Source organism: Brachyhypopomus gauderio, chromosome 9, assembly GCF_052324685.1.
Source record: "Brachyhypopomus gauderio isolate BG-103 chromosome 9, BGAUD_0.2, whole genome shotgun sequence".
NCBI classification, from domain to species: Eukaryota; Metazoa; Chordata; class Actinopteri; order Gymnotiformes; family Hypopomidae; genus Brachyhypopomus; species Brachyhypopomus gauderio.
Window position 1 is genome coordinate 26,540,555 of NC_135219.1, and position 15,729 is coordinate 26,556,283.

The 15,729-nt window shown below is 40.3% G+C and overlaps 1 protein-coding gene and 1 long non-coding RNA gene across 2 annotated transcripts in view; one reads left to right on the forward strand and one right to left on the reverse strand.

Moving 5' to 3' along the window:
* Positions 1-1,784: 1,784 nt before the first annotated feature.
* The window catches only part of tshr (thyroid stimulating hormone receptor), a 169,491-nt gene continuing 155,546 nt past the window's right edge, over positions 1,785-15,729 (forward strand). Inside the window, 1 exon segment of the mRNA XM_077018157.1 lies at positions 1,785-2,831. Within this exon segment, the coding sequence (XP_076874272.1) occupies positions 2,662-2,831 (170 nt within the window). The 5' untranslated portion in view covers positions 1,785-2,661.
* Positions 5,923-15,729, reverse strand: part of LOC143523598 (uncharacterized) — a 30,726-nt gene continuing 20,919 nt past the window's right edge. The window contains exon 6 of the long non-coding RNA XR_013133415.1: positions 5,923-8,949. This is a non-coding gene — a long non-coding RNA (uncharacterized LOC143523598). The remainder of the gene's footprint in view (positions 8,950-15,729) is intronic.

Consider the following 15,729-nt stretch of genomic DNA (forward strand, 5'->3'; position numbering starts at 1 on the left):
TATATATATATATATATATATATATATATATATATTTGGGATCTTAGGGGTCCTTAGGGGATCTTGCTCCCCCACCCCCCTACCACCAGATTTTGGTTTGTTGCCTAAGGGCAACAAGCAGAGGCGGTCTTTGTATAGAGGCGTAGCTAGGCAACTGCCTTGAGCCCCTCCCACTGCAGCCCACTGTAGGGGCCCCCTGACTAGCTAACTTATTTCTCACATATTAATGTTGATGGGCCCCCTAGCTAAATTCGCCTTGAGCCCCCAAATTGCTAAGTCCACCACTGGCAACAAGATGCTATGAGGGTAGTAAAACACGAAGGTTTTCTGTAATTATATAAGTGTAATGAGGAAACAAGCAATAATCACATGAGAAGTTTTAACTCACAAATGATTTATCAATTAGTGGGTTAGAAATTTGCTGTAATGTGTGTTTGTGTTTCTGAATGTTTGTTCCTGTGGGATACAGATTGAATCAAAGTTTTTTCTTTTTTTTTACTTTACAAAGCACTGCAGAACCCATGAACTGCTCCAGTTCTTAAGTATTGAGGTTAAGGGGTTTGTTGGTCTCACAATGAATAGTAGGGCTGGGTATCGATTCAAATTCCAAGAATCGATCCGATTCCGATTCTGAAGATTAAGGTTTGAAGGTGCTGGAATGTAGGCTAGAGTACTTTAAAATGCTTGAAATTGTTACATTACGTTAACAAATATGAGCCTCTTGTAATTCCAGGACGAAACATGAGAGAACGTGAAGACGTTAAGATTGGGCGTTTTGAAAATAAACAACCATTAAATAATGTGGTAAAAAGCGCAATATTTCGAATCATTTCGAGTATATGTATAAATGTTGAACTTAATTTTAAAGTTTTACGTGCTCGGAAATATTGGTACAAGCGCTTGAATTCCACTGTAACGTCTACTCCGCCCCAACCTATGTGAGATCTTCGTGTTTCCCTTAGTTATGTTTTTTAGTTGAATCTCCGTAGCATTCTCCTGTCACGCCCCTTGATCTCGCCGCTCATTGTTGGTCTTGATCAGCTGTTAATGTTTAACTCCTTGATGTGTTTGGTTTATATTCCCGTGTGCCCAGTCTTTCCTTGTAAGTCAATTTCTGGTATTCATTGTTGCGAGAGTTGTATGTTCTGTTCCCCGTGTTTGTTATCGGATCTGCCCTTGGTGTTTAACTTTGATCATTGTATGTTCAGCGTTTGGTCCTTTCGATTAGATTTGTTTCGCAGATCATATGTTTGGTTTTGTACTCGTTATTGAGTCAACGTGTTATTGTTTCCTGATGGTTCGTTAGTGAAGTTAGTTGATTTCTCCAGGTCTGTTTTGCATTAGTCCGGTTTATTGTATTGTCCTTTTTGAATGCGTTTGTTTGTTTACTGTTTGTGTAATAACTCGTTCATATTTTTGTATTCCTTGTCATGTCTGAGAGGTGTTGGGTAACTTGGGTATGAATTACAATATTATATATTCACAATATTACAATAATGCCTAGATAGTAAAGTGCTGTAAAAGGCAAGCCAGTGCAGTAATTATACAGTAATAAGGTAATGCAGTAACACAATGTAAATTTAAACATGGACATAACTGCACACAGACGACGTAACAACACGCCCACAAGGAGGGGTCCGGAGCTGAACCGTGACAGTAGTTTACAGGGAAGGAACCTTTATTTTAACATGAACTACAATGACCTTGACTATATCACAGTGTCATCTGCTGATTTGTGAGTTTTATTTATGAGGCTAATGACGTCAATTCAGTGCAGTGCACATTATCTTATGTGTTGCAATATTTAACTTCAATACTTGAACGATCGTTATTTCAATACTTGAACGATCTCGTTTTCCAGACAGGAAAATGTCCATAGTATAAAACATCAGCCTTGTAACATGTATGACCACCACAGGATGCAACAGACTCGACTTTGGATAACTCTTAAATAAATATATTTTTATTTTCTGAGAACGTGTTCCCAATGTGGTGCCGAGCACAGAATGACAACTCTAGTGGTCTACAGGAAACAAGCGGAAATTATTAAAACCATGACAGGTGTCAGTCTACAGTGTGGGATTTGAGATAATGGAAATGGAAAGAGTTTTTCCATTTAAAATGACACCGTGGTAGCTAGTTATCTTAGACAAACCAGAAAAGAAAAGACAATCTAGAATATGCGTTAGAACTTTAAAACAACAGAAAATAAATGACACTTAGAAAATAAATTTTTATAAAGTTTGAAAACCCGTGCTTGCTTGTGCAAAGTACTCCAAATGTAGCCTATTTATTTATTTGTTTAGCATCCAAAAATAAAAAATAGAAAACCTTTTGCTTTAACACAATTAGAATAGGACACCCCCTATTTCAACATCAAACGCTTTTGGTGTTTTCCATACCTCCCCCTAATTTAGCAAACGACTGTTTGCACGCCTCAAAGCAAGGCTCATAGCAATTGGTTTTGTTACTCGTGCTGAGGATAAACCGAAGGGAGAAATTGACTTAAACGTTAAAATCTCTAGTTTAGTTCGTAAAACAAGGTTGTTGTGAATGAACATCTGCTTGTGTTTTACGTGGAATAATCCATTCTCAGCTGTGGATATACGGTTTGCCTAAATTGCGACGCTATTTTACCCTCGGTAAAATAAATAAACCGATATGCAGATATTCGCATCTGCTGTAATAACGCTTATCTTGTCAAGTGGAACTCTTGCTGAGGACATTAATAGCTGCCCTTACGGGTGTGAATGCTCGCAATGGAGAAGATTGTCTGTTTCCTGTAGTGATATAGAGGCTGTGCCTGTATTTCCTGCAGACACGGAGACACTGTGAGTATACCAAACAGTTACTGCCTAACTAGTTTTCCAAATACCCTATAGAAAAAAAATACATAAGCGCATTGAAGGTACTGTATTAGTCTGCTGCATTTTGTTTGATTCAAATACAAAACGTGAAAAATCGGCTTCTTAATAGCTGCTGATAATCTATGTGATCAAGCAGTGTTCTAAAAATAAACAATTAGAAAAGTGATGGAAATGTTGCTTGGTATCATTTATTGACTGGTAACTGGTACTTTTCCTATAAAATATTCTGTTTTGTAAAGAACTGCATGTTGCTTCCATCTTGCTAAGTTTGTGGTGTATGTCTTCTCTTCAAAATATGCATATTTGTGTTTTTTAGATGATATGTGCATATTTGAGATGAGGTGTTTTATTGTATCTTTGACCCTTTCGTCTGGATTCGAAGTATTTCACATTATATATATATATATATATATATATATATATATATATATATATATATATATATATATCATATATATATATATATATATATATATATATATATCATATATTTTGAATAAATGTAACAATGGCATTGTAGTGGGGTGAAAAGTGACACTGAGTTACCAAGGCTGCAAGTGGGGAAAGGGTCTGGAATTTTATTTTCCATTAAATATTAATACCAATAATGCCAGTAAATGTTGCTAGCTAATGTACATTTGATGTTTTGGGTAAATAAGTCGGTTGATTGATGGAAATGGACTGGACTCGCATGAAATGGACTGGACTAAAGTCCATCTTCTTCAGGTGCAGTTAACTTGGCATTCATTTTGCTAAAGTGGCAGTGCACATTACATCCATGATATGTAAGATGATGCCCAACATAGCTAAATCCGGTTTTCCGAAAAGAAAAGAAACAGGAAGGCGACAAAAAAGTTATGAGGTAAATCAACTGATATCAAACGTCTTTCCCAAGAAAGGTGAGCCCAAATAGTCTACAGTAAATTAACTCCTGTGGTTATAAAATACTTCAATACGTCCACAATTGTCAGTGCTAAAAATTGCAAAACAAAACAAAATTATGTCTTATCTGTAATCTTAGGTAAACTTTAAATATTTTTTGTTTGCATAGCCTACCACACCATTGGAATAGTATACTAATTCAAAATGCTAACAGTACCAATAATCTACTAATTTGATGTGTGTGCATAGTGCCCAGAATGTGATGCTCCACCCCTGTGGTGTATGACATGTTTAAGGAAGGGAGGAAGAAAGTACAAATTGTTTGGCTGTAGCTCACCTTCATTTGTAGAATGTATAAAAAACATTTTTAAGACTTAAGATGAAAACCTTCACTACTGTAACTTTTTCAAGTCACTAAGAAGTTAAAGATGGTGGGAAAAGTACAAGAACACTTGAAAGGTTTGTATAGCGTGACTCCTTGATCTTTAAAGTCTCACTTGATGTCTGACTGTCATGTCACACTTGATGCCCTTACATGCAATATTTACTTTTTGTTGCATTGAAATCTTTAGAAGTCTTTATGGGAAATTCAGGAGAGAGAGATGGTTTCAAGTTTATATACACAGCACAAATCTCCTAGCAAAATATTTTGTGACAATGTCTCAACAGTGACAATAAACATGTAACACGATAAGGAAAATCACAATAATTTAAATCATTTACAAATACACAATCAAAAACAGATTAAACAGAATGGTGAGGTACATATGGTTTGATGAATAGGTTTCTGAAAGTCAACATAATGTTCTATATGCAGTGTCTTATGTGAGTGTGCATGATTGGACTGCAAAGTATCATTTTGCTGTGCTGTTATGACAGTACACGGCTTGTAGAAAAACTCTCCTCCTGAACTCTGTCTTTTCTCCCTCACTGCGGTAGCATTTCCTGATGGCACCAGAGAATTTTTTGCAGGGCTTACTGTAAATGTCCTGCAGACCTGGGAGAGCATAAGCTGTAAGACATTCAGCTGAATAAACTACTGACTGTTCTCCAGGCGTTATGGCCTGTTTGGTGAGGTTCCCTTAAAAGACAGTGATTTTTCTGGTCAGCACACTCTCGGTACTAGAGTAAATATTTGTGAGTTTGCAAGGGTGGCAAAATCCTCAACCTGGGGAGAATCTTTCTTATGCTTGCATTTGAATGAGTGGAGAATGTGTTGTACTGAGATTTGAAAGCCTAGTTGTCTGAAATGATTCACTGTATCCACAGTGATCCAAATGTTGTGCCTGTTCTTCTGTTTACCAAGGTTCAAAATCTGTTTGTATTTGTGACAGTAAGTCCTCACATACCAGTGTTAGGTCTCTACATTTTCCAAGCAGGTCCACTCATCATTACTGGTGGATCAGGCCCACCGCAATGGTGTTATCAGCAAACAATAATAAAGTATCAGTATCATCATATACCTAACATGCCTTTTGTCTGTATGAATCATTGTGTATTTGTGTATAATGAGTAGGATCAGGATCTGTTTGGATCAAATGCAAACTGTCAGAGGCCAAGAGGTTTCTGTCTGAAAATGAAGATGAACAGCTAGTTGATTAGTGCAGGATTTAAACACCTCACACTAGATTCCATTCAGAACTGCAATTTCCAAACTGTTCCCTTTCCTTAGCGCCCCTGATGACACTTTCCTGTAGTTGTAAAATATCTGCATCCTCAATGCATACATTCAGCAGTGCACTTGATGGTTCAGACAATCTTAGCCCTACGTATGTATTATTGCCAGGGTAGTCAACTCTCACGCATTGAGCGTGAGACACACGCATTTGACTGTCTTCACACGCTCTCACGCCACACTTGCGATTTCTCACGCCGAAAAAAAAATCTAGTTTATTTACCTCTGATCCACATCTATTATTCAATGAGTTACTAGTTCACTCTGGCGCCAACCACCGGCGATCGATAGATACCCCCCCCCCCCCCCCCCCGTCAACAATTTACACTTGCCACCTCCTCCAGATTCAAATCTCACTTGAACTGATCTTCAAAAGTTGGCAACCCTGGTTATTCCTATCAGTAATATCTGCTACAAGCAATATGTGATTTTCAATCAATCAATCAAATTTTATTTATATAGCGCTTTTTACAACAGTTGTTGTCACAAAGCAGCTTTACAAGTGCCGAGTCCTAGCCCCCAGTGAGCAAGCCAAGGGAGACAGTGGCAAGGAAAAACTCCCTAGTTTTTTTGCATGAGGAAGAAACCTTGAGAGGAACCAAGACTCAGGGGGGGAACCCATTCTCCTCTGGCCGACACCGGTCACCATGACAACAACAACAACAATTTAGACAGAAAGAAGAGAAAGAAAAGGAAAAATATGTAATAATGTCCATCATGATGTATGCATCTGGTTAGGCAGGAGGTGGCTGGCTCAGGATGGATCGCTGGTCTCCTCATCTCATTATTCCTCAAGCAGGCGGGCAGCCATGTGGAGAAATGAAACAGGGAAAATTAGCTCTGTATGAGGACATATACAGGACAGGTAAAATTATAAACATTTCCGGAGTGTGGCAGCAACTCCGGCATTTCGTTAAATTATTACAGCCTAGCTAAAAAGGCAGAACCAGAAGGTAACATAGGCTTGGGGGCATTCTGAGACAATGGCATCCGTCCACTGCACTGTCAACAAACTTGAGTGACCACGAGCAGTGACAGGACGACAGCACCAGCGCCCCAGTCTACCATAAAACCCTTCGTCTATGAACCCCTGGATCTGTACTTTTATCTAAGGGGGGATATTAATTATCAAATGCTAAACTAAATAAGTGGGTTTTCAACCTAGACTTAAAGATTGTGACTGTGTCGGAGTCCCGGACGCATTTAGGAAGATTATTCCAAAGCTGGGGGGCCTTACAAGAAAAGGCACTTCCCCCTGCTGTTACCTTGTTAATTTTTGGAACTAATAAAAGACCAGCACCCTGTGATCTTAGTGGACGTGGGGGTTCGTAATAGGAAATAAGTTCCTGAAGGTACTCAGGAGCAAGCCCGTGCAATGCTTTATAAGTTAATAAAAGAATTTTAAAGTCAATACGGAATTTAACTGGGAGCCAATGCAGGGCTGATAGGACTGGACTGATATGCTGAAATTTTCTAGTTCTGGTCAGAACCCTGGCTGCGGCATTTTGAACTATTTGAAGTTTATTTAGATTCCTATTTGAACATCCTGACAGTAGTGCATTGCAGTAGTATAATCTAGAGCTAACAAAGGCGTACACCAATTTTTCTGCATCCTGTGATAATGCATTTCTTAATTTAGCAATGTTACGGAGATGTAGAAAAGCTATCCTAGTAGTATTATCTATGTATTTATCAAATGATAGGTCAGAGTCGAGTATGATGCCTAGGTTTTTGGCTACTGTGCCAGGTGTAATGGGGTAGCCTGCGAGATTAAGCATTAGATCTGGAATTTTCTGTTTTGAGGCCTTAGGGCCCAGAAGGAGAACTTCTGTTTTGTCCTCATTAAGTTGGAGGAAGTTTAGAGACATCCAGCATTTAATATCTCTTACACAGGCCTCAATTTTTCTTAAACTGAGTTTGTCATCAGGTTTGGCTGATATGTAAAGTTGAGTGTCATCTGCATAGCAGTGAAAATTGACACCATGTTTGTTTATAACTGTGCCCAATGGTAGCATATATAATGTAAATAATAGTGGTCCTAGAATGGAGCCTTGCCGGACCCCATATTTAACTTTTGTACGTTTGGATGGAATATTATTGAGCTCTACAAACTGATAGTGATTTGTTAAGTAAGAATGAAACCATGAAAGGGTTGTGCCAGAGACTCCAACCCAGCGTTCTAACCTTTCTAGCAAGATCCTATGATCAATTGTGTCGAAAGCTGCACTAAGATCAAGAAGCACTACCAGCGATACATAACCTTGATCTGAAGCAAGGAGGAAGTCATTTGTTACTTTAACTAATGCTGTTTCAGTACTGTGATGGGGCTTAAAACCAGATTGGAACTTTTCAAATATGTGATGCCTATGCAGATAAAGGCATAATTGCTGGGCAACAGCTTTTTCTATGATCTTAGATATAAATGATGTGTTTGAAATGGGTCTATAATTAGATAGTACAGTAGGATCAAGATTTGGTTTCTTAATCAGAGGTTTAATAACTGCTAATTTACATGATTTGGGCATGTGACCTATTGTAATGGATGAGTTAACTATAGTTAGAAGAGGTTCAGTTACCGCTGGTAATACCTCTTTTAATAACTTTGATGGAACCGAGTCTATTGTGCAGGTAGCACAATTTAAGGAAGAAATTATTTTCTCTAATTCTGATTGTGTGAGTGGATGAAAAGCATCAAGTTTTTCTCCTAGTATGCGATTTAAATCGATGTCAACCAAACCAGATGACATACCAGTTGTATTGCTAATAAAAGGTTTTATATTTTGTCTAATATTCTCTATTTTATTATCAAAAAAATCTATAAATACATTACTAGTGAGGTTTACTGGAATCTGAGGCTCTGCGCCTGCTTGATTTTTTGTAAGTTTGGAAATAGTATTAAAAAGGAATCTAGGATTGTTTTTATTTTTCTCTATCAGTGAGGCTAGGTATGCTGAGCGTGCTTTAGCGAGTGCCCGTTTGTAGTCAATGATGCTATCCTTCCAGGCACAGTAGAATACTTCCAACTTAGTAGATCGCCATTTACGCTCTAATTTACGTGCTATTTGTTTATCATGGTGAAATGGTGAAAGCAGCAAAGAAAAACTCCCTGGGTGGAATAAGGAAGTAACCTTGCAAGACGCAAGGGAGCCCACCCTTTTGGATGGTCCAACTTATAACCTGTCCAAGCTTTATCAAACTATATAGTATTTTGCATAATAGTGATATGGTTAAATCACACATTTTTCTTACATTTTGAGTCATTTTAAAATCAATGTATGCAATCTGACATAAGAAAAAATTAGGCCAGAAGTCCACAGACGTTAGTTTCTTGTTAGTACATGTACTGTATATATGTTAAGTATTTTTCTTCAAAGATATAATTACAATGCATAGTCAATAAAACTTCAATACCAGTTACCTGTCTTCTTCTTCTGATTCCACAACTGCCTCAGACTCCGAACTGCTATCAATGACAATTGGTGCATAGATACTGGTGTAGAGTACTCACTCACTACTCACTACTCACTGTGAAGAGGAAAACAAATGTGCGTGATATTTGATTTACAATTAACTAGAATAAATGAATTAGCAATAACTACATTTGATTTAAAAATTAACATATATTTATGGCAGATGCTATTTGCACCCGGGTATATGCAGCAGTGTGTGCTATTTGCACCTGGGTATATGCAGCAGTGTGTGCTATTTGCACCCAGGTATATGCAGCAGTGTGTGCTATTTGCACCCGACATTTTGATTTATCAGAGATTAGTACTATTCTTTTGTGTTTTGTGACAAAACACATTTTGCTTACAAATTATTTTACAAGAGGTGAAGATACTTTTTTGGGGGGTTATGGGGTGGACCTCAGTTTAGTCTTATTGAATTTTGTTTTTCAATTGTGAGTCTCTTCTTTGTTTTTCTTTACCATGCTCTTAGAATTTAAATAGCAATTTAATTATCCTAAGTCACTTGCCGCTAATGGCAGTAATCATGCTAAATACTACATTATAATATACACTGCCAGTGATAAATAATGTTCAAACAAAATGTAACAAGTTAATATCTGTCTGTAGCACCCTGATATGTACACCACATTGTATGATATATACAAATATTCTTCCTGCCAGTACATTATCAGCCCCTTTAATTTTATTTAATTTCACAGAATGCAGAAGACAGATTTGACTTTTTTATTCATTTTTTCTGGATGGTTTGTAATTTTTTTAAAGAAGTAAATTGGGGTTTTTATTATTTACATCATGTTTAAATAAATTTTAATTTTGTGCATTGGATGGTAGCCCTCTTCACTCCATAATCTCAGTGCTCTCTGGAATTCCTCATAACTGTCGAAGGAGTCTCCTTCACAAATGTTCTTTAGTTTTTCTTCCTTCTTGGGAGAAAACACAAATATTAGCTTATATAAAATAGTCATTACATTATAAGTCTGGCATATTGACTCTGTCATGCAAAAACCTTAATTCAAAAGGACAACTGTACATATTTTGTTATACACATTGTAAGATAGCAGTGCGACTGTCACGTAGGGCTACGCCCCCCTCTCTAACTGTCACTTCGGGTTCCTGCTCCTCGTGTCTGTTGTTCCCTGCGTGTCCGTCTCCATGGTTTCCCCTCGTCTGACACGCCCGTGTCATCACTGTCTTCACCTGTGTGTCTAGTTTAGTTCTGTGTATTTATAGTCCCAGTGTTTCACATATCGGTTATCGGTTCTTTTGTTCTATTTGGTTAGTTTGTGCTCTTGTTATTCATGCTCTTTGGTCGTGTTGTGCTCTTGTTATTCATGCTCTTTGGTCGGTGTTCTACGCTTCCTGGTCTGTGAGTTCTACTCGTTTCGTTGCTCAGTCGTCTGTGTTTTCTGTAGCCTGATTTTCTAGTTTGTATGCATTTACCCCGTGTTTGATTTGAAGTGTTCGTTCGGTGTCTTAGTGTCCTGTTTAATTCTTAGTATCGTCATGCCTGTTTATTTGTCAAACCTGGATGGCTCGCCCGTTATGACCCCTGCCTGTTTGAACGACTTTGATCATGATCATTCCTCTTAATAAATCTCGCTCTCCTCAGCGTTTGTGTCCGCCTCCAAGCTCTGTAGCGCGAGTTGCGTTACAGTGACAGATTTACCTGAACACACCTCATTTCGAGACCAGCACACATATATGCAGTGGCGTGCACAGACACACATATATGCAGTGGCGTGCACAGACACACATATATGCAGTGGCGTGCACAGACACACATATATGCAGTGGCGTGCACAGACATTTTGGGGGGCAAGTGCTCGGGGGGGGCACTTTTTAGCACACGTGGAACACTTCATTATAAAAAAAATTACAAGCACATGTTGAATGAAATTTGACTTTTATTTGTCACATTCTCTAAACGTGAGTTTTCAATGGAAAAAAATCACGCAGCCAACTGATATAATTCATATCCAATATACAGTCATGTCCTTCAGTTAACTTCTGTTTACCCTCCACTGTCTGCAGGCCTTGTTGCATATGTTTTGCAATTAGTAAATCAATATAGGCCTACATTTAAGTGTGTTGTCATTACGTGAATACAGATGGGCATTTTTCACAGGTAATGGGGAACTTCCCGTTTCTTCTTTCACAAACGAATGTGTTAATTTATGTTGCCTAACAAAACCTATACAACAGAAAACTTTCAGCTTAATACATAGATTTGCAAATTCTACCTTAATTATTTGTATGTGGTTGTTATCTATCGTTGATTTGGGCGACTAGTTTATCAGGTGATCAGTCGGCTAAAAATGCTGAGTAGTTTGGTGCTGTATGAGACATTTTACTGCACAACGAAATGATTTCACGTTGGGCTTAGAGGGCAAACGGTGCGATTTGACTTGATGTGTATGTGACCTGGCTGGTGGGGCACGGGAGAAGAAGTCTATCTGTGACTGTGTGTGCTGCGCTGAAGACGCTTCCTTCCACTCGCTGAACTGAACTGCTGCTGCAGCGCATCTTGTGTTAAAGGAAGAGAGAGGTCGGGTGTGTGCGAGGTGGTGGCTCATTTCAGGGCATTGTTTTTAATCACTCAAGTTTTCAAAAGATCATTTCAAACCGACCTCAGTAAAATGATAATAATAATAATAAAAAAAAAAAAGTTTCAAAAGGGCACTTTCATTGATAAAGGGCAGAGTTGGTGGTGCTTTAGCGCCACCTGATGTCTATGTGTGCACGCCACTGCATATATGCACAATATATGTGCAAAGACCGTTGTTATTTGAGCGGCTAACAAACATTTACATCAACAATAAACAATATAAAATAAAATAGTTTTATATATTTTTATATATAGTTTTTATAATATTTATCACAAACTGGAATTAACTTTACCTCTGATCTTCGTTTTAGAAGTGATTTCTTCATTGTCTGTGAACATAAAATAAGATGACGTTTGCAAGTTAGCTATAATGCTCCTATTTGTGGTAATTTGTAGATTAGTCAGGAATGACTCGGACTACAGCTTGTCTTTAGCCAGTAGGCATAGTTTACTTAACTCTTCTTTTACCTGTGACCATACATGTACATAATCCCGCCTTCAGTACGGAACGCCCAGAGGACCACAACTCACCACATCTCCCTTTCCCCCAAAGTAGTGATAAAATATTAACAAAAACATGAACTACTGAAAACCTATAGTCTGACACTTAAAACAGGACTCCTGAGAAAAACCCAAAATAACATTTCACACCCTTTCAATTATTCTGTCTTACTATTGTACATAGTCATTAAGCCATGCTGGTGCCTTCACCTCCCTCCTTGGATGAGCCCTTTCCACCTGCTCGCCCTCTCTCTCTTCTGGTCCTGCTGTCTGTTCTGTCTCCCCCGCAGTCTGTGCAGGGGTTTGTATGTCTGGTAAGGGTCTGAGATGTGCCTTGTTTCTTCTCACCACTTCCGAATCGGTCTCCACGACAAAGGAACGGGGAGTGTCTGCTTGTCTTAGCACCGTAGCAGGCTCGTGGGTGTTTGTAATCCAGACCCGCTGACCTGCTATTAGCTCTGGCCTGACCCCAGCTCTATGCCTTTTATTGTAGGCCAGTGTCTGTGCCTGTTTTAACTCCTTGTCCTTGTCTGCAAATTTCTTTTGGTTTGGCCATTGTGGTTTAAGTTGTCCCGGTGAGACTGGCAATGTTGAGCGCAGCTTTCTGCCCATTAGGAGTTCAGCTGGTGAAGGGCCTTGATGTGTGACCCGGTATGCCAATAGGGCTTTGTAGGGGTCATTGTTCTTCTTCAAGAGGCTTTTCACAGTTTTAACAGCCCACTCTGCCTCCCCGTTGCTCTGGGCGAAGAATGGGCTGCTGGTGACGTGTCTGAAGTCGTAGTCTGTGGCAAAAAGGGAGAAAGAGCTAGAAGAAAACTGAGGTCCATTATCTGTTATCAAAATTTCAGGCACCCCATGTCTAGCAAAAATTGATTTCAGGCCATTAATTACCCCTGCTGACGTAGTTATAGGTGTCTTCATTATTTCAATATATCTTGAATAGTAGTCTACTACCAGTAAATAAGAGTCATTTTGCCAGTAAAACATATCTGTGCCGATTTTCTGCCAAGGCTGCTTAGGCAGCTCTGAGGGTATCATCGGCTCTGGGTGTAGCTGTTGGTGCTTAGCACATATCTCACACTGGGCCACGACTTTTGTGATTTGAGCACTCAGGCCTAACCACCACACAGACTGAGCTCTCAGCTTGCATTTGGATATCCCCATATGTCCCTCGTGCAGTCGGGCAAGTATTTCATTTTGCAGTGTCTCTGGAATGACAATACGTTGTCCTTTCATCAAAAGATCACCATTCATGTGTAACTCCCCTTGGTGAACCCAATAAGCCTTCAGTTGCTGGGGAAGCTCCTCTTGTCGTGGCCAGCCTCTTTTGCACTGAAGGATCAGCTGACTGCAGATGGCATCCTGCCGCTGATGTTCAGCTATCTGCTAGAGTTTGGACTGAGATGCAGGTAAGCTGTCATGTACTGTGTTAACGAAAATCTGTACTTCCCCTTCCATCTGTGTTTCTTCTGCTGTCATTGGACGCCTTATCGGAGCTCTGGACAGTGTGTCTGCTGTGATGAGGGCTTTTCCGGGAACATGCACAATGTTGTATGTAAACCTAAGCAATCGCAGGCGGAATCGCTGAATCCTGGGAGGTAAGTCATCCAGTGCTTTTGTCCCCAACAGTGCGAGGAGGGGTTTATGGTCAGTTTCTATTGTGAACTGTAATCCAATGAGGTATGAACTTAGCCTCTCACAGGCCCAGGTGACGGCCAGTGCCTCCTTTTCCACCTGGGCATATCGTTGCTCTGTCTCAGAAAGGCTCCGAGAAATATAGGCAACTGGACGCCACTGCATGTTTTCGTCTCTCTGCATTAAGACTGCCCCAAGGCCAAAGGACGATGCATCCGCAGACACCTTTGTCTTGGCTTGTGGTCTGTATTGAGCCAAGACCGTTGGTGATGTCAGCTCATTCTTGAGCTTGTCAAAGGCTGTCTGCTGTATATGACTCCAGGACCAATCATTGTCTTTTACCAGCAGATCTCTGAGCGGTTTGGTCGAATCTGCAAAGTGACGAATGAATTTTGCAACATATGTCACCATCCCCAAAAACCACCTAATGTCTGCTGTGTTCTGTGGGACCGGCATGTCTGTAATGGCTCTGATTTTGTCAGGGTCAGGTTCAATGCCTGCTGCGCTCACTTTATGTCCTACAAACACAACTTCCGACTGTGCAAAGGTGCATTTCTCATTTAGTGTAAGTCCTGCCTCTTGAAGTCGTGTCAGGACAGCTGTGAGCCGCTCATCATGCTCCGCTGTATTTTCTCCAGATACAAGGACATCATCTGCATGGCATATAACCCCTTTAAGACCCGCCAAGAGCTGGGACATGCGTCTTTGAAAATGTTCTGGCCCAGAATTTATCCCAAAAGGGAGTACATTGAAACAGAAACGGCCAAAGGGAGTAATAAATGTTGTTAGTTCCCTACATTCTTGTGCTAATGGTATTTACCAAAAGCCACTACGTGCATCCAATTTTGTGAAAAATCGTGCACCATTCAGCTGTGCTAATGACTGGTCCACTGAAGGCAAGATATGTCTTTCTCTGCACACGCTTTCATTGAGCTTGGTGAGGTCAACACAAAGTCAAATTTTGCCATTGGGTTTTGGGACTACTACAATCCCCGGACACCACTCAGTGGGTTTCTCTATCCTGGAGATGACCCCCATTTCCTCCATCCTTTTCAATTCCTCTTTGACTTTTTCAGTTAGGGGTATTGGCACACGGCGAGGGGTTGTAAGGGCATAGGGGATTGCATCTTCTCTCAGGCGGATACGGTAGTCACCTTCTAGTCTCCCTAATCCCATGAACACCTTTGGGAATTTCTTTTTGAATGTTTTCTCTGGTTCCCCATTCACTTCCGGTGTGTCAATTTCCTCCATTCGCTCAACAAGGTGTAGTGCTGTAAGTGCTGGTAAGCCCAGCAGTGGCCTGGCTAAATTATCGATGATAAACACTGGCTGAGTCGAATCTCTGTTCTTGCTTTCAAGACTACACTGAATCTGCCAGCCTGGCAGAATTTGGGCCAAACAGTTTTTGGGGGGTGTGCAGTAGGGGGCCGTCTCTTTTATAGCTATACAGTCTGGTAGGAATGGCGGTCACCGCTGCCCCTGTATCTAGTTTAAAGGAAACTACTGTGCCATTCAGTTTGACGTCTGAGTACCAGCCAGTGCTGTCTGACCTCACCTCACCTAGGAACAGGCTGTCCTGGCAGAGTTCCTCTTCATCTGCCACCTCGTGTACAGGCTGCTTAGACTTGCAGACGGCTGCAAAGTGTCCTCGTTTGTGACATTTCCTGCATGTAGCCTCTTTGGCAGGACAGTCTTTCCAATTGTGTGACTGAGCCCTCCCACATCTATAACAGACAGATGATGTAGCATACTTGTTCTGTTTAGCTCTCTGTTGTGCACTCCCCTCTTTCTTCACTAGGCTCTTTAATGGGTGCCTGGCCACTCGCCCCGCGCAGCAGCCCCTGTTGTTGTTTCACAGTTTTGCTCTGTTTTACTCGCTGTACAGCTGTAGTCAGGGTCAGTTTTGCATCCATCTGTAATTTCTCGGAGAGGGTGACATCTCTTATGCCGACAACAATGCGATCTCGGATCAGTTCATCTCTGAGAGCCCCGAACTTGCAATAATCCGCCTGTTTGTGAACCGCGGTGATAAAGCTATCTGCCGTTTCTCCCGGTTCCTGTTTACGCATGTTAAACTTCGCCCTTTCGAAAATG